The following is a 27,912-nucleotide window of genomic DNA, read 5'->3' as shown; positions in this document are numbered from 1 at the left end:
TACTACACATTACCTTTTCGTAGCATAAAAGCAAGAGAAAAATAAAGAAACAGTTTATTGGTCATTTTAAAAACATTTTTTAAGGTAATAAAATAATTTATACATTTTAAGGATAGTTGTAAATTATTTATTAAAAGTAATAAAATCTAGAAACTCATATCAAGTTGTCAAGGTGGTATTTCAGCATTGGAACTACCTAAAGACAGACAATAATAACAATAATAAAAAAAAAATAATAATAATAATAACAATAAAATCCCCATGTTTTTCAGAGCCCATGGTCAATAATTTCCAGCATGTACAGATGATACACTTTAGTATCAGTTCTGGGCTTCTCCTGATTGATGGTGTTAATGCTGAAGTACTTCAAGCAGCAGGGTGGAGTTACTGTAGTGCTGGCAGTACGTCCTTGTTTAGCTAAGAATGGCTGAATTGAAGAAGCAGTGAATCAGTTCTTAGACCCAACTTGCTCCAGTCTGTCTGAATCTCTGGCCAGGATCCCCCTGAAGCTTCCATATCGCCGCTTTGGTGTCCCACTCATGGCTGGTGGGTTCCATGTATCCATGGGGCAGATATAATCTGCTGATTCATCCATCCTGAGCTTTCTTAGTTGTCGGAAATGAGTAAAACCAAGCTTCTTTGGCTAAGACAGAGAAATAAAAAAAAAATAAACATGAAAAAAAAATTATACTTGCAACTTATATCCATCATACAATTGATTATTTTGTTTAGCATATCATACCCTGACTTTGGCAGTGGTGGTAAGGGGTGTATGCCCACTGGCGTTGGCAAACTCCTGTTTCTCCTGCTGGGCCTGAGGCCCCACCAGTGTGTTAAAGTTAGTGGTGAGGTGGCGTCTTAGGAGGGTCTTCTGTGGAGGGATGTTGAGCAGCATGGCCAAGGTCTCAGAATGAAAGCGAGGCTCCAGGATCTGATAAGCAAATACAGACAAATCAAAGGGATATTTCACCCCAAATAGTGATTTTTTTTTATATATGTTTAAGCTATAGTAAAATCAGTTTGTTTAACATTATCAAAACTGCAACTTAAAATAGATAAAATACCATGCATAAAATGTTTCTACTATGTGATACTATGTGAAATCACACACCGACAGCCCTTTCGTAAATATCAAAAAGGAGTTGGGGAGCAACCTTTTAGCAGAAAATTAGCCAATCAGAAATGCTCTCTTCCTATGAGTAATATTATGTATTTAGGGTTGCTCAAATTTAGTGGAAAAATCTGTGGCACCACCGTGGACTCTTTCATCTAGGGGTCCTAGTCCTCCTTCCTTCCTTCTGATAGTCATCATCACCCCCTCCCACCACCCAGGTGCAGTTTTTGTTTACAATGCCTACCAGATGGGGATGGATGTACTGTTACAGTAAAGTTCAGTTTCTTGGACTTTTTATTTGTATAACATCTGTTATACAAATAAACCAAAACCTGTTCCTTGTTTTACCCCTCATCAGTTCTAGTAGATCTGTAGTTCAGGTCTTTGTCTTGAATTGTTTGCAATGCCTAATGGTTCCTCTTGTTTTTCTCCCCCTTTTTGTTTATCTTCTTTATTTTGTTCGATAAAAATATATGTGTTCATATCTTCCTCCTTGTCCTATTTCCCTCCTAGTCGTAGTTTCAACTGTTGTTCATTTTGAGTACTAAATAAAGTGTTCCCTCGCGTTTTGACCAATTAATATTTATGAATTTTCTATTTGATTGAAAATTATTTTGTCAGCAAGTCATGACTTGAACAGGTGGATACCCTCAATGTACCGACTGCAGTATTTTAGAGCTTTACTGGAATGTACCCTGTTGTCTATATATATATAAATATATATATATATATATATATATATATATATATATATATATATATATATATTTTAGAGCTTTACTGGAATGTACCCTGTTGTCTATATATATATAAAAATATATATATATATATATGTTCTGGGATATTTAAACATCATTAGCAGTAGTACTTTAGCAACCAGTAAATGCTGACTCACGATTAAGCCTCCATGAACACCGCTGCCTCTCAGGTTTGGAGCATATTCAGCCAGATCCACTGACCTCAACCATTCCATCACACGATGGTTGGACCACTGCACCACCTCAGATGGAGATGTCTTATTCTGCAGATAAAAAGAAATACAGTATTTCAGTGTATTCAGTGTTCACAGTGTTTCAAGATTTATCCACACAGTAATGTAATACAGTGCCTATAAAATGTATTCATACCCCTTCATTTATTTTATTTTTTTTCCCCATTTTGTTATGTTGCAACTTTATGGTCAACTGTTTTCAATAACTTTTTTTTTTTTTTTTCCACATTAATCTACACTCGATACACCATAACGACAAAGCAAAAAACAGGTTTGTAGCAACTTTGCAAATTTATTAGAAAAAAAAAAAACTGAAATGATTCCATTGCATAAGTATTCATACCCTTCTCTGGAACAGTTGAAATTTAGCTCAAGGGAATTCATATCGCTTGTAGATGTTACTACACTTTGAGCGGCGTTAACCTCTGGCAAATTCAGTTGAATGGGTATGATTTGGAAAGGCACACACCTCTCAATAAAAGCAGCTCTAAAAGCTGAAAATGCATATCAGAGCAAAAACCAAGCCCTGAGGTCAAAATAACTGCCTGTAGAGCTCAGAGACAGGATTGCATCAAGCCAAACATCTGGGGAAGGGTTTAGAAAATTTTCTGCTGCATTGAAAATTCACAGAAGCATGTAGTCTCCATTACTCTTAGTGCAAGAAGTATGGAAAAAAAAAGAAAAAAAGAAAAAGGACTCTTCCTAGAGCTGGCCTCCTGGCCAAACTGAGCAATCAATGGAGAGAGGCTTTGGTTAGACTGGTGACCAAGAACCTGTTGGTCACTCTAGTCAAGCTCTGTGATCATATATGCAGATGGGAGAAACTTACAGAAGGACAAACATCACTGCAACACTCCACCAATCTGGTCTTTATGGTGGTGTGGCCAGACTCAATCCTCTCCTCAGTGAAGACACATGAAAACACACTTAGAATTTGTAACAAAGCACCTAAAGAAACCTCAGATTGTGAGAAACAAGATTCTCTGTTCTGATAAACCACAATTCCAAGCATCATGTTTGGAGGAAACCAGGCACTGCTTATCACCTGCAGAATAGCATCCCAAAAGTAAAGTGTAGTGGTAGCTGCAGTTTTTCAGCGACAGGGACTGAGGGACTCGTCAGAGTAAAAGAAAAGCTCAGTGCACCAACATATTGAGATAGCCCTAAAGAAAACCCAGTCCAGAGCATTCAGAACCTCAGACTGGACAGAAAGTTCACCTTCCAACAGGACAATGACCCTAAACACACAGCAACACACAGGAATGACCTGTTTATATCAGCAGCTATTAATAGTATATATTCGTCATTCAAAAGGAGAAACTGAAAAAAGATATACGAGAGAAACACAGATATATAAAATGTAAACAAAGCAGCGCTTGCTTACCATTTTGAATATCAGTAACGTTGATAACTTTAATCCTTTTAATCATTTATTTTAAAACATTCGCGTATTAGAATGATTGGGAAAGATCACGTAACATTTAAACAGCCTTCTGTCTGTGCCGCCTTCATTCACTTGCTTGTTTTCATCACTTTTGGTTTAATTTTCGGCACTGACTTGTTCGCTGAACTGAAAATCCAATCAGAGCTCTCACTCTCGCTGACGCCCCTGACGCTGATTCAACATGTTGAATCGGGCAAACTGTCGCAGATGTGAGCCTGACGAGAGCCAACGAGTGAAACACACCAAACAAACTAGCCCGAGTGAGTGACTGGCCTAGCCTCATACTCTTCATGACTGTGGGAATCAAAAAACACAAGAAGGAGATAGATGTGCCTGCATTGTTGTTGAAACCCTTAAAAAACTGAGAAAAGTGGTTCTCTGAAGGGGAACCATATACTGTATATTATATGGTGTAAATTTATATGTCAATATATGGAATTGTTCCAATTTCTAACAGGTCTCATATATTGCTGTGCATATATGTACATTTATGTTTTGAATTTATATGAGCATAAATTTGGGGAAGTCATGGCCTAATGGTTACAGAGTTTGACTCCTAACCCTAAGGTTGAGGGTTCAAGTATTGGGCCGGCAATACCACGACTGAGGTGCCCTAGAGCAAGGCACTGAACCCCGAACTGCTCCCCGGGCGCCGTAGCATAAATGGCTGCCCACTGCTCTGGGTGTGTGTTCACTGTGAGTGTGTGTGTTCACTGCTGTGTGTGTGCGTGTTCACTGCTGTGTGTGTGCACTTTGGATGGGTTAAATGCAGAGCACGAATTCTGAGAATGGGTCACCATACTTGGCTGTATGTCACGTCACTTTCACTTTTTTTTATTTTATATATTGATATTTCATATATGTACATAGATTATATTTGCATATGTTTGTGCTGATGTAAGTATCCCGTATAATTATGCATGTCTGCAGTAGAGCTGAAATTATGCATTTTTAATCAGCAATTTGTCTTACCTCATCCCCTGGCCTGCGTCTCAAGCAGTTTGGGTTAAATTTGTTAACATGGAGTACATGGATGGCACATTTAATGCTCAGATGATGGAGTTGACTGGTGACTTTCAGGAACAAGAGATCATTCTGTGAGAAAAGAACATCAGTTTCTAAAGTGTTGAAATATGTGCATTTGAAAAACATTGTTACATTGCATTTTTTAACACAAGGGTAGAGGAAACTTTTGGTCTTACCACTGTTAGGTACTGTAGCATGCGGCCATCAACCTTGCTTTCATAGAACTGATCTTTGTACTGTGGTAAACCAATGTCATCAAGCCAATCTGCAGATGGAAAATGGGGCAGTGGAAACACTTTGGCAGAATACATTTATTTCAATACTGCAATATCATGTAATGATGATGCCTCTGATGCAGCCTTTCACAGAACTACAGCCTAAAACCTAAATGATCTCTTTTTGCTTTCCTTCAGGAAGTGAAAGTCTAGCTATTTTATGAGTACATACGTGTAACCCAGATGTGATCCAGTTCTGAAGATTTCTCCATTGTCTTGTTACTAAAAGCTCTGAGAGCCAGTTGCAGCTTTTTTCTGTGCAGAGGATGTTTAATACAAATCTCCTGTTGAAAACAGAACATTAGAGTCACCAGAACTGTACCGTTTCTCTGAGACTTTCATGCACACCGGCATATTTTCTGTGGTTGATTTCAGATTTTAAATGGCACATTTTATATATACGTATACATATATATATATATATATATATATATATATATATATATATATATATATATATATATATATATATGGATGGATGGATGGATGGATAAATAGATAGCTAGATATGGTGGATCATTTTACATTGCTGCATTGTGTTGTTCACTTTTCATTATGACAGCTTTGCTGATATTATGATAGGAGAGTTCAAGATTTATTCTTTTGCTTGCAAACATTTCCAAACAATTTACCTGTAGATTACCCTGTAACTAATATAATCCATAGTGACAGGCCGATTTAAACACCTACATAACCAAAATATAAAATTATACTAATAAGAATTACCTTCTCAAGGTCCCGTGGAGTGGCAGAGAGGAGGGTTTGACCACTGTCCACCCACTGACGCGCCAAACTGACATACTGCCCCAAACCAATGTCCTCCAGCCAACCACACACCTGCTCCGTCGTCCACTTAGAGAAAGATGTGTGTGCACTAACAATGAGAAGATAATAACATCATTAGAACAATAACAGTTATTTATTTGTTATATGAAGGAGGTATTGTCCCTCCGAAGTCTATTACACCTCTGGCCCTGTCTGTTCATAAAGGGAACTTTACCGGGATGAGCGTCCAGAATCAGGGGCCCGTATTAGACGAGGCCCAGCTGTGGCCCTGAAGCCTCCTCTCTTGAACTGAATGGGCTCAATGTCATCTGAAAGCACACCTGGCCTCTTCATCCTCAAAACAGGGAAGATGCAAGTTATTGTAGCATTTTCACAATTTAATGTTGCAATTGCCCTTGGTCAGAATGAACTCACTTTCCCCAAAGTTTGCGTATACTGCTATTTTTTACGTTTTCTTGTAACACAGGAGACTGTTGACCGGAGTCGACTCCTGAAGACACTGAAGAAAGATCAGAATTGGTTGTGTCCTTTATTTTCTCTGTAATTCCTGTGGGACACACACACACAGCAAGCAAATAAATATATTTTCCTTTATTGTCAGTTATTTATGAATTTTTTAGCTTGTTGTTATTTTTGTGCATATCATGTGTTCAAAGACTGGAAATATTTTTGCACAGACAAGGTAGAAGAGTGATTCTCATCCCACTTTAACATCTGTAATGTTTAAGTGAAGTGTTATGGTTATACTTTTGTAATGGTGTAATAATTGGATATTTAATTGCAGTACTGCATGCTTGACCGCTATGGCTTTAATTGAAAGAACATTACTGTCAACATTTTATCCATTCCTTTTTATAAACTAAGAGATGGATTGAATGTATTTTATGCAGTAATACAGAAAACCGTAGGAGTGTTGAATTGCTAAACAAAAAATAATAAAATAATAAATAAACTGAAATATTCCTTTAAATACAGTCAATGTGTCTTTTTTAAAAATTTAACACAGTGAGTAAAAGGGATAAAAGGATGCAGAGATTTGATTGTGGCATTCAGCCCAAACACACTGTTTTAGTTTTAGCTATGATTTACACATGTGAAATTTACATGCAGTTACTAAAGACAAAGAATTATCTGTGTGCATTATTGATTTTTTTTAGTCTTCAGTACTATTAGCTCATTTTTTATAGATTTAAATAAATGAAATGAAAGCTGTGCTAATGGAGCAGCAGAGACTAACGGAGCAGGTTTTCATAGGCCAGTCTCCAGTCTCCCTGCCTGTCAAAGCATGCTTGGGCATCTGGCAATGATTCGTCTCCCTTCAGTCAAGCTTCAGTTACAGGGTGTGTCCTGAACAACAGGCGGGGCCCATATGAAAGCTCTGGCTCCTGATGAAGATCCTTTCATTAGAGTCTATCAAAGGCACAGGGTTTTATGAATGGTAGAAGTGGTTTTGCTCCAAAATAGGGGTGGAGGAAAGACTACAAAAATACACTCTAGTCACAAAAAAAAAAAAAAAAAAAAAATAACCTTTTAAAATTCACCAGAGATGTGTGGGTAATTAACTTAAATATGTTTCAAGACATAGTACCAGCTGTAATAAAAGTTGCATAAAAATTCAAAATAGTTGGTCACTTCACAGGTCACTTCTAAGACAGTTCTTTGCTTGAAAAATCTCCAGTATGGACCTGACTTTATGGCAATAGTCAAATTAAGATTAAATCTGTTATCTGACATTTACCTCCATCATCAACATGTAAATAATAAATTATTATGATAGGCTTAAAAGAATCAGCAGTGACTTCAACACAGGACAAGGTATTGTGAAAGGGTCTCATACTAAGGTTGATGTTTTCATCTTTGTTTTCTGGTTTCCTCTGGTCTGATGTGTCACTCTTATCATGCTCTCTCTTCTCTGGGTGACTCAACACTGTTGGGAGAGTCAGATGTCTTTTATCAGCTGGTCGAGTCTATAAAAATGGGTGAGAAGTGAAGTGTAGGTAATGCTGTCTGCTGCAGACATGTTTAACACGTTTCATCTTCAAAAGTCTCCTTTTATAACATCAGCATTACACCACTGCCAATAACAACATGGTCATGATTTCAGTTATACCAATTTATTTCGTTTTAATTCAACTAGAAGATTAAGAGCAAATACAGTGATGACAGATTAATAACTTAAGATGATGATTTCTATACCTCCTCTGAAAGAACAGGTTCTACCAGTTCCCCATCAACAGCCTAAAAAAAGAGTGAATCACTGGAAAGAACCTTGGCATGTCAACATAATTTAGGATCTCGAAAGCTCCTTGCAAACCACACACAGAGCATAAAGAAATAATTCTGTATCAACAGCTAAACAACTGTAAATAAATTAGATTGATTGTTTGATCAAACCTTTCGTGCTGAGCTGCCTTTAAAGTCTTCCATACTGATGGGCCTGAGGAATAATAATTATATGTCACATGTCACTTTCCAGTTGAAATAAAGAGGATGTACAGATGATGTTACCTGGAGTTTGCATCTTTCTGAGAAGAAACTGAAGATGGCAGTAGAGGAGTTGAGCTACTAAAGGTCAACTTTACCAGAGGAAAAAAAATAATAAAAATTAGAAATGGTTCAGGAAATTATAAACCAGAGTGAACAGCCACTTACACTCATGAACCTACACACACACACACACACACACACACACACACACACACACACACACACACACCTCAGAGTGAGATTTGTGTGTTAAAGTCTTCATCTTTACAGTCCCGTTCTGCTTTCCATCTTCGCTGCAAATCTGTACTGATTTGTCTTCGGGGCCTGTGGAAGACATCAGTTACACATATCATTATGCAACAGCTACCTGAAAGTTGGTATTTCAACACCTGATGTTATCATAACTCCCTACAAGTATGATTTAATTTGATTATCATTTAATCCCATTGGCATTTCCAACAAAAAAATCATTCTTCATTTAATGATCTGTTCAAACCTGATTAGCAAAAGATTTGTTATCACTTGACTTTGAATATAAATGAGCTCTCTTAAAAATGGTTTTGATGGGTATATGACCTGTGACTGTCTGATAAAACTGGCAATTTTTTTTTTTTAGAATTTACCTTGAACTACAGTCATGATGTCATTCATCTGTCTGAACTGACTGAGGAGGAGAGTGAGCTCTTCTATTCGACGATCCTGAAAAAAAAAATGTATTGATAACCCACAAAACAAAACAAAACAAACAAACAAAAAAAGTACAGTAAGCTGTAAGTCCAAATATTTGGACTTGTCTGGGGAAACTGGTTCTGGCTTCATTTCCACAAACATTCTACACACTTAGTTCCATAAAAACAGGGCAATGTGAGGAACAATGGGCCCAGTGTGCTCAAAATGACTCTTGCTCACCCTGTGGACATGGTGAAGCACGATGATATACAGTATGTGTATGTATGTATGTATAACTTTTTTAACATTTAAACCATAAAAAAAAAAAAAAAAAAAAAACCTTTTCATGATTTGCGGCAATAAGTGAATCCATTCCTGTCTTTAACCTTTGTAGCTCCTGATCTGTTGGCAGAAACAAACAATCAAACAAACAAAAAAGAGAGAGAGAGATAAACAAGTACATATGTATGTGAAATATGGTACAGCCATGCATAAAACTATTCACGATCTGCAAAATTGCTTACAAAGTAGTACCCACAGTCTGGATGTCATAAACCACACAAATGTTTAAGATCTACCATGAAAATAATTAAAATTTACAGACATGGAAAACAGGAATTCCACTGATCTTACACTTTTCCAAGGAAAGCTAAGTGGAGCAATAAATGGTTATGACTTCATTTTAAAGTCACCAGCTCACAAGACGCTATATATATGCAGATATGAGTTTATAGGGTCACATAAAACAATGAGCAACTGAGAACTCACACAATCAAATACAGAAATGGTTTTATGTGCACAGATGAATTCTGCATTAATCTTTCTAGCAATTTGTGTGAGGATGTGTATTATAAACAAGCTTACGTTTGGTGTTGAGTCTCCTTCTGTACATCTCCTCTAATGGTGAGTGAATGGTAGTAAGGAAAAAGAACCATTGTTAGCTACCACAACACACGGCAAACACATACGACAATTGCTAATAACTGCTGTTAACATTAGTAATTAAATTATATGTATTTTTCAACGGCTAATACCAAAATCTAAACAGCAGGGCAGCTAATGGCCAGTGTAATGCAAATAAAATGTAAAGGTTAAGTTTGTAATTTCTGTGCCACAATAATTGAAAGAATAATAAAGAATAATGACTGTATGCACCTGAAATCGTTTGCTGAGTATATACCACATTTGATGAAGAACTTCTTGACCATTTATAAATTATGCTCTATAAACTTTGCAACATAAGAACCTCACAGTAGCAGTAGGTCAATTAGATATGTTTTACTTACTAATTTATGAATACTGCATTTCCGGACATGCTATCATACTGCAATTTACACATAGTACTGTATTTAACTAACAACCGTATGCAGAGACTGCATGAAAAACTGAACGCATTTGGAATGCATGCATTCCCTGAACTCTCTCACTGCCTGTCATTAGTCGGGCAAACAACTGATTTTAAAAAAGGAGAACTAATATTTTTGTTACTTAGCCAACTTCACACAGTTATGGGACAAATATCTCAAATGGATAAATATTGGCCAATCACTAATTAACATGCGTTAACATGCACAACTAATTATACACAGCTGTTAAAAAAACACAAAGCACTTAACATTAGTCTTGATTGCATCAGGACAGCATTTAGATGGATCTGAGAGAAAAAGCAGTACCTCTTTCTGTGTTGTCTATAGACACTGGAGCTCTAGAGAGCAGCTGAGCCTGTAGACTCTCTATCTCAGAGTTCTTACAGCTCAACAGCTGTTGTAAACTCATGATCTCTGCCTGAGAAAGAAGAAACATGTCATTGTGGTATAGCCAAAAATGTTACATTGGAAGATTGTCAGTGAACAACAACTTTGGGCCAAAATGTGGGCCTTTGTAATTCATAAGTGAGGACATAGAGGACACAAAGACTTATGAATCACTTTTGTGTGGCAGTACCTGTGCCAAATTGAGCTTCTGCTCGTACTGCATCTTCTCCTGTTCCAGCTCATTAACTCGATGCTTGAGCATCTTGAGCTCCTGATGCAGGTTCTGTGTAATAATGCACACACCAAAATAATGTTCCCATGTTAAAAAAGTAAACAGCAAAACTATATTTTTATCAAGTAAATATTTTAAAATGCATTATATTTTATATAATTTCTAAATACCTTTTCCCACTAAAGGATACCATGGTAAAAATACTGCAAACTGTACATACTAATCCACCACAATTGTGTTACTGTAATATGGTTGCCATGGTCAATTGTTCAGTCCTGTTTGTGGAAAAATACCTTCCGGCTGTCACATGTATGTTCGTTTCTATTTTTGTTCCTGTGTTTGACCCAATTATATATATTTTTTTTTTTGTTGTTGTTGTTTGTTTTTTGTTTTTTCCTGCCTGTGCCTTCTCCCTGCATCAAGTCTGTGACACACAGCACTAGACTCTGTGTTTCCACCCTGCCCGAAATCTCCTTTGTGTATGCTGGATCTGCCCAGTCCTGAATCTCCTGCCTCTGCTGTTTCCACCTAGCCCTGAATCTCCTGTGTCTCTGCTAGGTCCACCCAGCACTGAATCTCTTCTGTCTCTGCTGGTTCTGCCCAGCCCTGAATCTCCTGTGTCACTGCTGCTTATGTCCAACCCTGAATCTCCTGTGTGTCTGTTTGTTCCGCTTAGCCCCGAATCTCTCAAATCTCAAGTCTGTGTCGATGCTTCCGCCCCACTTCCCTCTCCTGCCTCCTCTTCCAAAGCTGTCCAGTCTTTTGGCTCTGCCTCCTGATGGTTCCCTTCAGCTCCTTGGCTCTTCCTCCATTTTCTCCACTTGGCAATGTGGATTTTCCAATCTCCATCTCTGTCCCGTGGTTTCGATCCTGTGGCTCCATCTCAGTTCTCTGAGCCCTGGATGCCACCTTGGCCTTCCTACCCTCCAGTGCCTCCTTGGCTCCATGCTCTCTCAATTCCACCAAGTTGACTTCATCGGTCTCCCTCGTCCTTCCGGCTTCACCTTGGTCAGTCATTGACCTGCTTCCACCATGGTCTTCCACTCTTCTGGCTACGCCTTGTCCCTTCATTCCTCTGGTTCAGTTGGGCTCCTCCTTCCCACTGGCTGCACCTTGGTCCTCACCCCCTTCAGCTCCACCCTGGACTGCCAACCCCCTGTCTCCACCTCAGTCCCACTAGCCTGCGGCTCCACCTCGGCACTCCAGGCCTCCACTGACACCCCGGGTCTCCTTGGCTTCACCTGGGTCTCCTCCTCCTTTGGCTCAGTCTCAGTCTGTAATCTCACTAGTTCTGCCTGGCAAATCTCCACTATGGCTCATTCTTCCCTTGACTCCACCATGGGCCTGTGTCCTGGCTTTTATGCTTGGTTTCCTACCTTGCTTCTTACTCCTTCGATTCCTCCCTGGCTCCTCCTTCCATCATCTCCTCTGTGTTGGTTATCTTATTCAACCTCCCCTTGGTCATGCTTCTCTCCAGCTCCAACTCCACCTCCTAAGCCTGCACCCTCCCTCCTCCGTTGGAATTTAGATTTTCTACGTCTCAGGAACGTACCTTTTTTTTTGGGGGGGGGGGGGGGGGGGGGGGTAATATCTTGCTTCAACTATTACTTTTGCAACCAGCTGGGACACCGGCAGAGTCTAGATCCAACCCTGTACCAACACACCAGTCTTAATTAGCTAGTTCAGGTGTGTTGATTAGACTAGGGCTGGAGCTGAACTTTGCAGGAAGGTGGATCTCCAGGAACAGGATTGGGCACCATTGTGTTAAACAATAGAAAGGATTAAACAATATATATATATATATATATATATATATATATATATATATATATATATATATATATATATATATATATATATATATATTCAGCTCCAGCCCTAGTCTAATCAACACACCTGAAACTGATTATTATTATTATTATTATTATGTTTTTTAGCAATTTAAACATAACCATATCCCAAAAACTACAGACAGATAATAGGTTCTGGAATAAAAGTGACTTTGAAATCTTCAGAAAGAAATAAGTTTATGGACTACCAATCATTCCAGGCCCATCGGAACTTCTTAAGCAATTATATAATGTATGCTGCTGTATAAGCTCATTTCAGCCTTTCTGAAATTAGTTTGTCAAATAGAAAATTCACTTTTAAGGTGGCAATGGGAATTGCACCTATCAAGACTGTTTTGTCGGGCTATCTAGATGATGTTAACTAGAGATTGCATATATGATGAGGGATTTTGTAGTGTTAGAACAATCACAGCAATGAAGTTGCTACATTTTTAAAAACAACAACAAATCACAGACTGATTCAATAACATAGTTTGCAGTGCTTTATGTAATCCCTTCAAGATGTTTGCAAAAATGCAACATCTGAAATGCATTTCATTCTAAATATTGTTTACAAAATGTTCAAACATAAATGGAAAAATAATTCCAGAACAAAAGTTCAGTAAAAGTGGGTGGTCACTGATGAGCTCTATTAGAGCTCTACTATCATTGTTTATCAATAACAATGCATAATTATAAACATTTTGTCCCTTTTATGCCAAACAATTCTAATTCGTACACTTTATTTTGATAGTCCACTTTATATGATGTGGCCATTCTACTATATATATATGTAACTAGTATAAGTAGGATGTTAGGGTTAGGGTTAAGTTATGGTTAGGGTTAGTGGAACAAATTCAAATGTACTTGCAAAGTTACTTGCAGTTAGCAAAATGTCTGTTGAGGGACCATCAAAATAAAGTTTTAGCATATATTAAGCAGACTGTCTACTAATACTCATATTGACTGGTAGTAATGTCTAAAATGGACTGTCAAAGTGTTACCAATTTGGACACCAATTTATAAGCACATATAAGTTCTCAGACCCACCGCTGGCTTTGGCTCAGTCAGAGAGGCAAGCTCTGGCTCACTTCCACAACCTTCCTCTGGGACCATCTCCGCTGGCTTCTCTTGGATCTTACTAGAGATCTCCTGCCGAATCCTACACATCTGCTCCTGAAGCTCGCTAATCAGATTCACTACACTCTGTCAGAAAAAAATAGTGATAGGGAAGAACAGATAAAAGAAGGTAAGATAAAGTGGAAAAAATGGATTATTAGAAGCATACATGCAGTGGTTGCCTTCCAGTCTTCATTCTTGAAGATACTTCAATAATTAGATTATAAAATCACCTTTGTGTTTTCTAAATGTAAGTCCTGATATATCCTTTCCTCATGTCCTTCTATTTTCCCAACCATTATCAATCACCCATAGCAACATTATATAATATGAATAACTATCAACTACATATCACTGTGTCAAATTAGGAGGTTATGGAAGCAAAAGCTGTAGTTCCACAGTTAGTTAATAGTGAGAAGTGGTCCCCAAACTAAAACCAAAAAAAATTAATATAACACTTAATTTAAGGTAGTTGTTACCTTACTAACTATTAATAAGCATCAAATTAGGAGGTTATGGAAGCAAAAGCTGTAGTTCCACAGTTAGTTAATAGTGAGAAGTGGTCCCCAAACTAAAATGTGACACATATATATATATATATATATATATTTTTATACACTTTTTATATATATATATATATATATATTTTTTTTATTAAAAATATACTTAACTAAAACTATTAAAAAGTTATAAATAATAATGAGAGCATGCTAGCTTAGTTTATCCAGATTAGTGTTTCATTCTGTTTTTCCAGGTTACTGTCACCAAAACTCTGTCAAAGGCACGGACACGAAGATGAGATTCAACAAACAAATAGGCTTTAATAATCCACAGGAAGGTAATCCAGACAGGGCAGGTAGTGACACATGAGGTATAAACAATAAGACTCGACTACATTGAACAGAAAGGAAGTAACTTAGGGTGTACTCACACTAGGCATTTTGAACCATGCCCTAGCTCATTTGACCCCCAAAGCCCAGTTCATTTGACTAGTATGAGCACTCTGTGCCGCACTCGGGTGCGGTTCGTTTAGCCGTATATAATCGTTTGAATTATATTCAAATTTAAAAGGCATAATTTCAGTTAGGGGAAAAACCACATGAGGGAGCATCCCGCAAAATATTATGCAAAAGCTTTCTTCAAAGCTTAATAAAATAGCATGGCTATCTTTGAAAAAAAAAGTGCATAATGTTTATAATTATGTTTATAAACCACATATAATTAATAAAGTTGCTTAAACCGGCACCATGCATGTATGTACAGTTTAATACAAAGGACTGAAAACCAATCACAAAGAGTAAGCTAACGTACTTTTTAAAAGCTTGAGATACAGTGGGATGGGGAAAAAACTGACATAAAGTCTTGAGACACCCTATATAAATTGCGATAAATACTCTAACTTTACATGGCTTTCTAAACATGGCGCTCTCTTGTGTGAGATGCGAGTGCAACGCTGATAGATGTCCCTCTAGAAAATGTGATAAATATGCGTTCTTTGTGAACAGCTCGGTTTCAGTTTTGATGTAAACAACATCTTCACACTGATGTGCTCGTTTTCCACAATATATTGAATGAACAATGTACTGTAGTAGCACCGCATCTAGTGGGTTCAACTGGATAGGCTAACAAAAGCATTAAAATGCAATGACACTTACAACGTTGTCGCATTTCGTGTGCTACTGATAGGCTGCCTGACGGCTGACACGGACCTACAATTTGAATGCAGCGTTTTTGCATTCGAATGTGGATTTTTTTTTATTTTTTTTTATTTGACGAATATTCGAAATTTGATTTTTTTTTTTTTTTGACAGCCCTACGCCTCGATCCACACCTCCTCGCAGAGCAATTAGAGAACTGACATGTCCTCCTAGATGGCTGAGCTCAATCGGTTTCAGGGTCATAGGATGGAGGACAGAGGAATGAGGAAACGAGGAGGGATACTGAGAAGCACCCATGCACCAAACAAGGATAATTAACCAGACACTGGTGAACTTACTAATGAAATCAAGGCGAGACAGAAACTAGGTCAAAGGAACAAAACTAAACAGGAGAAATCGGGCCCGTCCTTCGTACATCGCTAACTCTGCGTTTACACGGATGTTCTGGATGTTGTCCACATAGACATTGAAAAGACAAGTGTAAACGCACTTCTGATCGGAATGTTATCCGATCAGCATGTCCTGGTCCAGAGGTAGTCGAGGACACATTTTAAACGGGTCTCACTGTAATGTAAATGCAATCCAGCCATTGTGTCTGCATTCGCAGGTGGATGTCATGCAAAACGCTGCCCCCTCTCTCACGAACTGTCAGAAAAAAAGATGTAGAACACCTGTGTGGAGCATTTTGCACCAGGCCATTCTCTGCAGATTTTTTTAAATATTGCGTGGGAAAGACAGATCCGATCGGTTATCCAGATAGAAAAGTCAGTTGATGTTGCCAAGAGTAAATGCACCGTTTTCTGATTGACTGACGATCCGATCTGCTTGATTGGATCACAGTGATCGCATGTTAATGCCAAGTGTAAATGCAGCATCAGTTAGCTGGATTTGATTGTTGATGATTTGGCATGATCTTGGATCATTTGGTTCTTTGAAGCTCACCCTGAACTTGCTGTCATAGCAACAGGTCTGTAAGCTTAAACCTGCTTGGGAGCAGGCTTATTTCATGTAAACAGGTTTAGATTGCATCTTTTTAGGTGGAATTGATATTTAAAATCTGTCCTACTAATCCGGAGACAATAATTTAAAATAATAATAATTTAAAAATTAATTTGAAAATAATAATATAATGTTGTGTAATCTATGATATTATAGACACAGCCAGTTTTACTCATTGAAAGATTTATTTGTGATAAAATAATTACTTTATTAGTGTATTAGAGTCTTGCACACATGCTATACGTTTAATCTGAGTTGTGCATTAATTTGAGTAGTGACAGCTATTATGGGAGTAGCTTGATGGAGCACAGGAGATGCAGATAACTTGATCGTGACCCTTAATAAACTTTAATTAATGCTGTCACATATCACATCTGCTCTGAAGATAAAATTACATGAATTGCTAATTACAACATTGAAATAAAAATACCTGTACAAATATTAGAAATCGTGAATATAAATAATTGGGAATCATGTAAAAAATAAATAATAAGAAGAAATAAAATAAATAAATAAATAAATAAAAAACAGTGCACATTTAATTTATCTATTATAATATTTATGTAGTTTTGTTAACTTGGCTGTTGCCAGAAATTTGTCAAGTATTGTCAGGTGTCTTCTTTTTAATTATATGATGTCATTACACTGCTGTCTTGCTGCCAGCCAAGATCAGTTATACGATCAGAAGTTCTCACATCTTTCAAATCATCTCAGATGTACAGTATTAAGCGAGGTACGAAGAATGGGCCCCATAAAATGAAAGAAACACACCAAAAAGCTATGATCATGACAGTTAATGGGTTGGTTTAATACAATTGAACATTTCAGGATCATTAAAGGGGTCATATGATGCATTTTCAAGTTTTCCTTTCTCTTTGGAATGTTACAAGCTGTTCTTGCATAGATGAGATCCCTAAAAGTTGCAAAGACTAAAGTCTCAAACTCAAAGAGATATTCTTTATAAAAGTTAAGACTCATCTACACCCTCCTAAAATGCCTCGTTTAAACACACCCAAATGTTCACACAATGAAAGAAGGCGTAACTTTGATTCTCGCTGTTGCCGTGGCCACAAAGAAAGAAGGCGTAACTTTGATTCTCACTATAATATTCTTGCTGCCACCACCATGTCGTGGAGATGCTGTGTTTCGTGCTGAAAGTGAAAATACTTTGTTTGGCCTTCCAAAAGAGAACACAACTAGAAATCAGTGGTTAAGTTGTATTTACAACACTGTTTCAAAACAGTTTATCCCAAATATTCAGATGTGTGCAGCACATTTTACAGAGGACTGTTTCCTGAACCTAGGGAGGCAGGTTGTTTCTAAAAAGTGGGTCAATTCCAACTTTGCAAGGACAGTCTGGAGCTTCTCACAGCCTGTAAGTACATTTTCATATTTAAAGAATTTGCAACTGATGATTCAAACGTGAGTTCTGAGCAATGTAGAGTAGCGCTTGTTGTTTGTCGTTTCTTAGATCACAAATGCAGACATGGTTTTATGTTTATGCGGTGCGATACGCAACACAACACATAAAAAGACAGTATAAGTCATTATAATCAGTAATTATGTCCCCACTGGATGGAACAAATGCCTCGTTTGTAATGGGTTTTATTGGTTTTGTCTCATCACGTAAGGGGCATAACATTTCCTCCACACGCATGAGGTATTCAGCCAATCACAATGCACTGGATAGCTGGCCAATCAGTGTAAACCTCGCTTTTCAGAACTATAAGCTTTGTAAAAATCGACATGTTACACAAAGGTGGGGCATAGAGGAGCAACAATAATGTACAGTATGTGTAAAATAATTGTTTTGAACCCTAAACCACATAAACACATTGCATTAAACCAAATACACTAAATAATGTTCTTTTTAGCAACGTCATATGACCCCTTTAATGAACATCTTTCAATAGCCCACTTAGCCTTTAAACAAACCACAATTCTTTTTAGACAGAGTAAATCTCTCACTGATATTTCACACAAGCCAAGGTCTCAACTGTAGGAGCTTTGTTAAATAAATAAATAAATATGTTTATTTTCCAGGATATATTGTGTTGGTATATAAACCAGCTTCCGATGTAGCATTTTAAATAACTTCATCATAGCTAAGAAAGTTGGCTTTTCTGTGTGAACCAAAATGGCTTCATAACCTATAATAACCACAAAACTTTTAGTATGTCAGGCACCAAAAGCTGTGACAAAAATAATCATAACTGCAAAGACAGTGATGAAGATTATACAATTTATAAAGTATATAAAATTAAATTAAACTGTCAAGCATGGCATCCTGTAGCATCTTTAAGAGCTAAATCTAATAAAAATGTAAAAGTTAATAGTCGTATACTGTGTCCAGCACGTAGATGAAAGAACTTTCATGTGAGATGCCATGTGACACCAACAGCATGGTAAACTAGATGGTAAACTGGCCTATCTATATCAGGTAGAAAGCAAAGACCTTGTGTGTGTGCGTGTGTGTGAGAGAGAGTGTGTGTGAGAGTGTGCGTGAGTGAGAGTGAGTGAGTGGTGAGAGAGAGAGAGAGAGAGAGAGAGAGAGAGAGGATGGCATGCCACTGGAATGCTCACGGGTGAATTGGTGCCATTCTTTCACTGTGTGAAGCCCAGCAGTTGTCAGACATCACGCTGAGGTCATTCTTAACAACACTCTATCCATGCTAAAAACACTCTGGCTGTTTGTCAGTTAGACTAGACTGCTCAAGACCATTACCCTGAAATTTGTCCTGCTTGTATTTAATGAGGCCCATTATGGTTAAATGAAAGGTACGCAGCTGCACAAACACATGCAGCTTAACATCGTAATTTCAGAGGGAAGGTATATTTTAGATCAACCAGTTCTGTCCCACAGTAGTTTGAATATCACTTTGAACATAGTAATTGCAGGAAAATACCACACAGTAAATTAAAAGACACAAATGATTTGACATAAGTCCAAATATTTATACAGGCTTCCATGAGCACTCTTTTGTGCCAGTAGCCCTTTTTTAACATTTAATTTCTTTAAAGTAGAGTTTACAAGACTTTGTTTGCAAGGTTCTGATTTAAAACACTTCTTAAAAATACCCATTTATGTGTTAAAAGTGGTATAGTTTTTGAACCTGTGCAGTTAACAAAGTTCTATATGTTTTATCTTGAATTTCATTTTTACCTCAGCTTTATGTTGTCTCTCAGCACTGTTGATGTGTTTCTCCTCCATGTTTCCCTGCTTCAGTTTTAGACCGGGCACTTCCTCCATCAATCCCAGCTTCTGTGACTCTAGAGAACTCCTGTTCAGAAGCTCCTATGAGAGTTCACACAAATATACATGTAAACATGCACACAAATAAGAGAAACTAAGGAACTGCACTCTTAAGGAGGCACAAAGTCCGTTCAAAATCTCTGTACTTTGCTGTCCCACAATGGCTAAATATACACAGCGCTATATTTACCCACTTCTCTTGCAGGGGCTAACACATGAGAGAGAGCTTGAGTGTTCTGATCATGGTGGATTACAAAAGTGCCTTACATTTGAGTATAGTAAATAGAAAGGGTGTTAAAATGCAGTGATTGAACATATCATGTTGTGTTAAATTCCAAATCAATGCTAAAAACTAACACAAAAGACATTTTTTGGCACATTTGGCACAACATACAGTACCTGTGTGAAACAATATTTTCCCAAATGAAGACATTGAAATCCAAATACACATCACCCCTGAGTAATGATCACAATGCTTGCCTGAAACATGCCTCCAGCAGCTTCAGCCCTGATTACAATAGACTGGCTGAATTGTTTCATTGCAAATCAACTGAATAATTGGTTGATTTCTTGTTATAAAACTTTGAGCACTCTTGGTGTAAAAAATAAAATAAAAAATAAAAGCAGGATCTTGCCTTCTTTGATCTTGATTGTTAAACTCAGACACTGCACATGAATCTATATCACAATACAGAAGCCTGAAAACCATTTCAAAATGTAAGTAGCTAGTGCTGAGTTTTATGTGAGCTTTGAGTCTTTCAAAGGCGGCATATGGAAAATATTAGGCCCATGTCATTGGAATTGGATTTGCCTTTGAAGTGAAAACCTCAGTGACCACAGGCACATGCCCTAAAAAGCTTCCCATCTGAACATTGGAGATTTAATCAACCATAGAGCTTTCAAAGCAAACGCAAGTTAAACAGAAATATGCAATTAGCTTATGAGGAAAATGAGATTTACAAGCAGCCGGATGAGAATTTAATCCTTGAAAATGGTATGAATAAGTAAAGGAGTCTTACCATGCCTTGAAAGATCTTATTTACATAAATGGTCCTAATGTCTCTAGCAGGTCTACTGAAACACCAAAGCTTCAAGACTGTTCTGCTTCTCTCACTTACTTTCATACTACACTTTCTTTATTCTTTTTTTTTTTTTTTTTTTTTTGCTGGACACATGAATATTTATTTCTCCTTCCCCCTCCTTCATCCTTGTCTGACTGATGACAGAAGAAAAAGCTGGTTACCTGCTTTTAGCTAATTCAATTTCAATGTCCACGTCAATGCCAGCCCTGGAAGACCACCGCTACTTAAATATTTGAGTTGCCAAGGTGATGTAATGGCCAGTCTCCTGGAATCCCACCAAATAATTTCCACACAGATGCCGAAGTTCCTTCTCAGGCACATCAGGTGCAAATTCTTACTAATGTGAGCTGGTTCCCTAGAGTAGCTATTAGATTCATTTAAAATAATTTACAGTTTAAAGACCAAAACTAGGGCAACCAGATTTTTATAGTTTCTGAATCACAAATCTCAGAAGAATGCCCAATGTAAAGTCTCTATGGTTTTCAGATCTCTAGACATTGCTTAGGTCCCTGAAAACAGACTCACTGTCACACCAACCCTTTTAATGCATGACTGCTTATTTACACATCTACCAAGCCTATTAGGAAACTGGGCCTTCCCGGTTAGGGTGAAGCAATGTAAGCAGGTTTTAGGTTTTAAGCAGGTATGATAGTCCTAAACAGCAGATGACTAATGATGTAAATGTTTTGGTGCTCTTAATCATCGTTTGCTTTTTGTGTCTGACATAGTCTAATGCAGACTTTGCAAATAGGCAAATACTTTGATGTATTTAACACAAATCTTCATTGCTTGAAATAAGTTCTTATAAAAATATGAAAGTAATATCAATGTTTTTTTTAGGTTATTTCAAATTTTTTTTGTTTTTTATTTTATTTCAAATTTATATAAATATGACCAGTACCTGTTGAAGCCTGTCCTCAGTAGAGTTGAGCTTGTGCTGATATTCCCCAAGAGAATTCTCCAGGTCTCTGATCTTCTCTCCCTGAACGTCCACCTGATCGGTCAACACACTCACCTAAGAAACAGGTTTAAATAAAGTTTGTTCATTTGAGGCATGTCATCTTTGTCATCCTTCTAAAGTTTCTTCCAGGTCTGAGAGTAAAGTAAGAATTACTTACAGTCTAATAACACTCATTATTCTATTCAGAGTTAGACTAAATACACCCACATATATATACACATTGCATTATTCAGAGTTTCAAACAAATTAAAGAAATCTATATTCTTGTCAACCCAGTTGATCAGGAAGCACCCACATGTACTTACTGTCAAAAACCCAACAAGCCAGAACAGGACTAATCCGTAAAGCCCTAACTGTTTCCATGAAACACTACAATTGTACTGGCTTGGCTATGAACACCTTTCAATTTCCTTCAATTATTTTATGCTAAAACTAAAGAGTTTCTGCAAAAATGTCTTCATGAAAAGGACATTTATGAAAATGATGTTCAGTTGTGTGAGCAATTTGAACAGATCTGTATTCACAGCTACTGTAATATAAATTAATTTTTTATTCTTATATATATACAGTACAGGTCAAAAGTTTGGAAACATTACTATTTTTAATGTTTTTGAAAGAAGTCTCTTCTGCTCATCAAGCCTGCATTTATTTGATCAAAAATACAAAAAAAAAAAAAAAAAAAAACAGTAATATTGTGAAATGTTATTACAACTTAAAATAATAGTTTTCTATTTGAATATACTTTAAAAAAAATAATCACATGTAACATCCAGTCTATCACATGATCATTTAGAAATCATTCTAATATTCTGATTTATTATGAGTGTTGGAAACAGTTCTGCTTTCTAATATATTTGATGAATAAAAGGTTAAAAAGAACTGCATTTATTAAAAGAAAAAAAAAAACTTCTAATAATATATATTCTAATAATATATTTTCTTTACTATCACTTTTTATCAATTTAACACATCCTTGCTGAATAAAAGTATTGATTTTATTTAAAAAAAAGAGAGAAAAAAATTACTGACCCCAAATTACTGACCCAGTAGTGTATATTGTTATTACAAAATATTTATATTTTAAAAACATAGCTTCTTCTTCTTCTTCTTTTTTTTTTTTTTTTTTTTTTTACTTTTTATTCATCAAAGTATCCTAAAAAAGTATCACACGTTCTGAAAAAATATTAAGCAGCAGAACTGTTTCCAGCTTTGGTAATGAATCATCATATTAGAATGATTTCTAAAGGATCATGTGATAATGATCCTAAAAATTCAGCTTTGCATCACAGAAATAAATGATAATTTAAAGTATAATAAATTTAAAAACAAATATTTTAAATTGTAATAATATATTACAATATTACATTTTTTTTTTTCTGTATTTTTGATCAAATAAATGCAGGCTTGATGAGCAGAAGAAACTTCTTTCAAAAACATTTAAAAATAGTAATGTTTCCAAACTTTTGACCTGTACTATATATATATATATATATCTATATATATATTATAATATATATATAAAATATATGTATGTATACACACATTTAAATATATATATATATATATACCATATAATATACATATATAACATTATATATATATAATATATATATATAATCTATATATATATATATATAATATATATAGTTGTATTATATACACAACATTTAAATCCATAAATAAATTTTATAAAAAAATGTAATCAACATTTAAATCCATAAATAAAACATTTTATAAACCTCAAATATAGTTGTATGTTTCTAAAAAGTTTACATTTCAGAGGCTGTCAATGTTGATAATGTACAGTAGCTCTTATTCCGAAAATATTACATTAACATCTTACAATTTTGATGTTTAAGGTATTTATTAAAAAAAAACATGATGTCTAGATGCACCTTAACAAATTAATTGTAACAAATTGCCCCCATGTTTTACCTGTAACACAAGAGACTCTTTATCTCCTTCTAGACGAGACAATTGCTCCTGGTAGCTCTCACCATTGCCTGAGCCTTGCACATTGACCTTGTGGTTCACAGGAGGTTAGAGTTTTGAAAATCAACAGAGAAGAAAGTGAAACACTATAAATCATGAAGTGTGAGGCCCTCAGCTACCATTACAAATGCGTATAGTAACTGGCTGTGTATAGTTTCTCAACATCCTGTATGATTCCATTTCTTTTAAATATGTCACAGCACTTTAGCAAAACTTCACTATATCCAGCCCACCTAGGGTTTTAGAGGAATTTCTTAAGAGGTTTATTTTGATAATAAGGTTTTTGTGCACAAGCTCCATGCAGTTAAAGCTGAGATACTGTGGAATATGTCAGTTATGTGTGAAATACACATCATGTGAATGTACTAACAAGATTTTCATCTGAATATCTGCTCTAAGCAATAATATAAAACAGTTAATGGAATTATGTCAAAGAAAAGTTAAAAGGACAATAATGTTTTTTTTGATGTTTAATTAAATGTGTGTTGTTGTATGCATGTTCACAGTCATTTAAAAATGTTCTTTAATGCAATGTGTGTTTGCATTTTGTAGGCATAAAGTCAAGAGACAGCTGTAAAAATAGTATGATTTGAACAGAGACCTAAAGAGACTTCAGTTTAAGCAATTATACTACTGCAATCTTCTAATCTGATTATATTCCAAGAGTCCTGATATTTAACAACACCAGAAAATGTCACTATTTATGTCACTTCAGTTTGGTCTGTTTGTAGTAGGCTATTCCAGACCTGAGTATTTAAGCAGTGTGGAGTGGAAGCAGAGCAGAGCATGTAGTTCTATTATTTTACCTGGAGTAGTTTTTACTTTTCCCAGAAAATCTTTATCATACAGTATTGACCTTTAAAAAAAATCTAAAGGTACTTTAGATCTAAAGGTACATTACTAAAGGCAGAGGTCCTCAAACGTGTTCCTGTAGACCCACTGTCCAGGAAAGTTTATTTTCAACCTGCTTCAATGCACTGACCTGTGATTATCAAACAATCCTAAAGACATTGATCAGCTGGGCAGTGGGTCTACAGGAAAGTAGTTGACATTATCATAAGTGGGGTCCACAGTCCTGCAGAATTTGCCTTCAATCCTTATCAATCTAACCTAGCTGCGATTTTCTAGTAATCATTAGACTTTGATTAGCTTGTGTTTTATTAAGGTTGGAGTTAAACCCTACATTGGACCTCCAGGACTAGATTTGAAAAATGTCTTGGGTTACGAGTTTAACCTTGGTTCCCTGAGAAGGAGAAGAAGACACTGTATCTGCTGAGGTGCTGTAGAGAATGTGCTCAGCATGACCGGTGTCTGAAGAATGTGTCTAAACACAACAATTCCACTGGCCGATGAAAGTCCTTGATGTCACTATCGGTGCTCCCAAGAGTAAAAGTTTGTGCCTGCAATGTACATCATCAATGTATTTGTCTGATAGAGATATTGCAGACAGGCCCAAAGCATGAAATCCTGTCCTTTGTGGGCCAGCTCAAAGGGCAAAGCTCAAAGGTCTGGCTATGTCAGCGCCAACTGCTAGACACCTATTGGAAATATTCTCCCAGGGATAACATTTCTAGTTCCATTAGCCTGCCTCTAAGGGAAGCAAACATGCCATCTAAAAAACTCTACCTACAGGGAACCGCAGGGGAGCTGCAGCTTCACTGCCCAAATATAATGGGGGAAAGAAAAGAAAGAAATGTCCTTTCTTTTCTGCCATTTGTCTTTCTTCAGTCACCTCCCTCAAATCCTCCATTTTTTGTCCTAGTGTCACACCTCCTCTGCTCTCTACTCCTCTTCTGAGGAGGAGAGGAAATGGCAACACACTCCCTCTGGCCCTGCTTCCGGTCCTCAAGACCCTGATGAACCAGGTTTCTCAAGATCTTTGGTGAAAATTTGGATCTACATGGGATATATTTATTGAAAGATGTCAAACACACCCTTTTCTCCATGAACCTCCTGACCACCATCTCTACAGATGTGCCAAGAAGCTAAGGTGAGACTGGCACATAGATTAGACCACCATCACTGCCACAGAATGACCAATGGTAGCGGCTCTCTGTTATATAGCTTAGAGAGCTAGATCTGTGGTGCTGCGCAATTCAGCAACCACCTCAGTGGACAGTCCCTGCCTCTTATCTAAACAAAGTGTGGTTTAGATGGTTGGAACCCTCAAAGATGCATCACTTTGAGAAAGTTAACCTGCAAGCATCTCTTCTGTGGGAGGCATCCTCACATATCCCTGCTCTCTCAGTGCATCTATATTTGAATAAATTCAAACAATGGAAGAAATAAATGCAGGCTGAATATGGTTTCCTCCACAATTTCTCTACCTCAGTGTGGAGATCAGGAAGAAACAGAAGACTCAAAGGAGCGGGACGGCTATGGCCTGACAGAAAGTGCCTGTCAAGTCTGCCACAAACGACTTCCTGTCTTTCACGCCTCAAAGATAGATCTAATTTAGCCATGATGCAGGCCATTACATCCAGCAACTTATGTATACAAGGTTTAGAGGCTGGGAAAGCTAACTTGCAACATCCTTGCCTTTCCTAAGCCATAACTGCCTCTTCTTGTTTGGATGGTGCCAGTAAAGTGCTATCTGCTGGATCAGTAGACTCAAGAGATAGAACATCCTGATCCAGCAGATCGCATGAGGGGGTAACAGAGAACCACAAGAGAGACATACCTTTCTCGAACAAACAACTCCTGAAGACAAAAAAGCTGATGATGTACATTGCAGGATCTCACTTATACTCTTGGGTGCACTGACAGTGGCATCATGGACTGTCGACCAATGGGTTTAGACTCGTGCTTCAGACACCAGTCAAAATAAAATAAAAAGTGCTTAACAATTTGCATGCTGAAATTTCCTAATTATTGGTGATTATGGATGATGCAGTTGACTACCACAATCTGGCATACTTTAAAGGGACTGTGAACTTGACTACACAGCACATCTTGATATATATATATATATATATATATATATATATATATATATATATATATATATATATATAGCTTTATCTGACTTCCTGTACTGACTTTATACTAACTTTATACTGACTTCCAATAATTTTGCTCATGAACAAATTATTCAGTTTTTCAAGTATTTCAAATGCAATATATTAAGCATTTAGATGGAAAAACAAAATGGAAAAAGTCAGTATACAAGAACAGAAACAGACATGCTTACCTTTCTAAGCCATGCAAAATGTTTGTAAAAATCAACATCCCATTCCATTTTGCAGGGCCATTATAAGATCACTCAGTCTGATACTGTCACAACAATCTAAGAGTTAGAATGTTTCTTTCTTTCTTTTCACCCTTCACGTAAAGACTGCGAGTCCTTTCTCTTCTTCTTTGTCTTTCGTCTGAGTTTAGCCTTTAGTTTAGGTTTTTGAGCATCTGGTTTGGAGCAGTGGTCTGTAATATCAGGCTTCACTCCTGCCAGCTGCCCTCTTTTTTCCCCCCTCCCTTTCCTCTTCCTTTACTCTCCTCCTCCACTATTTTTTCTTCTGCCAAACCATTTTTCTTGTTTCTAAACTTATCCCCCCACCCCCCTTCGCTCTCACTTATTAAGAAGTGTTATGTTTAGAGGCTTTGTGTAAAGGAAACACTCTCACACATAAAGAGAGAAAGCGAGTATGCATGGATTGTATGAGGTGCAGTGCCCCTCAGAGAGGCCACAGTGTCCACCTGAAAACTTATAGTGGTACCAGACAGCCTGCACTGCATTAGACATGTGACAGTGTCAAAACTCTGTTGACGATATCCTTCATATGTTATGAATTTACCATCACTGCATTCTGTAACAAACACAAAATGTCAGCGCATGATGGATAATAAAAATAATAATAACAATTAAAAAATAAATAAATAACATTAAGACAAGTTAGAAATGCCAGTAGAAAAGAGATTTGTTGGACTGTAAATAGGTGGAGTCTTCATCTATTTAATTATAGACACAAACAGCACCTGACACTGAAGGAATAGAGTGAATTTCATAAAAATAAATAAGTAAATAAACAAATAAAAATGTCAAAAAAATGTGATATTTAATCCCACAATCTGACAAAATATAATAAAGTATGCATAAAGAAAATGGGTCTATATGTATTTGTTTATTTAAAAATGTACATTTTAAATTCATTTGATGCAATAGGGTGAAAAATTTAATATTTAGACAAAATATAATTTCTTATTTCTTTTGCATTCAATATTAGATAATTGTTCACTTTCTTTAA

The 27,912-nt window shown here is 36.7% G+C and overlaps 1 protein-coding gene across 5 annotated transcripts; it reads right to left on the bottom strand.

Moving 5' to 3' along the window:
• On the bottom strand, positions 1-27,105 carry LOC109072750 (liprin-beta-2-like). Of its 5 annotated transcripts, XM_042774981.1 has the most exons (24): positions 26,862-27,105; positions 23,615-23,701; positions 21,620-21,733; positions 19,547-19,678; positions 13,658-13,813; positions 10,737-10,829; positions 10,466-10,577; positions 9,657-9,689; positions 9,133-9,194; positions 8,747-8,822; positions 8,353-8,447; positions 8,145-8,212; positions 8,031-8,073; positions 7,833-7,874; positions 7,474-7,603; positions 6,051-6,183; positions 5,851-5,970; positions 5,577-5,724; positions 5,023-5,134; positions 4,752-4,840; positions 4,522-4,644; positions 2,010-2,135; positions 743-931; positions 2-643 (listed from the first exon to the last, which is right to left on the bottom strand). In XM_042774981.1, the coding sequence occupies exons 1-24, from the start codon at positions 26,907-26,909 to the stop codon at positions 449-451; spliced, it is 2,526 nt and encodes an 841-aa protein (XP_042630915.1). In that variant the 5' UTR covers positions 26,910-27,105; the 3' UTR covers positions 2-448. The 5 variants fall into 5 exon arrangements, with proteins under 5 accessions (XP_042630917.1, XP_042630916.1, XP_042630915.1 ...); XM_042774983.1 differs by lacking the exon at positions 7,833-7,874 and having other exon boundaries at positions 1-643; XM_042774982.1 differs by lacking the exon at positions 9,657-9,689 and having other exon boundaries at positions 1-643.
• Between the last annotated feature and the right edge of the window lie 807 nt (positions 27,106-27,912).

This window comes from Cyprinus carpio, chromosome A18 (assembly GCF_018340385.1).
Source record: "Cyprinus carpio isolate SPL01 chromosome A18, ASM1834038v1, whole genome shotgun sequence".
Taxonomy (NCBI): domain Eukaryota; kingdom Metazoa; phylum Chordata; class Actinopteri; order Cypriniformes; family Cyprinidae; genus Cyprinus; species Cyprinus carpio.
This window is presented reverse-complemented; position numbering and strand designations above follow the sequence as displayed.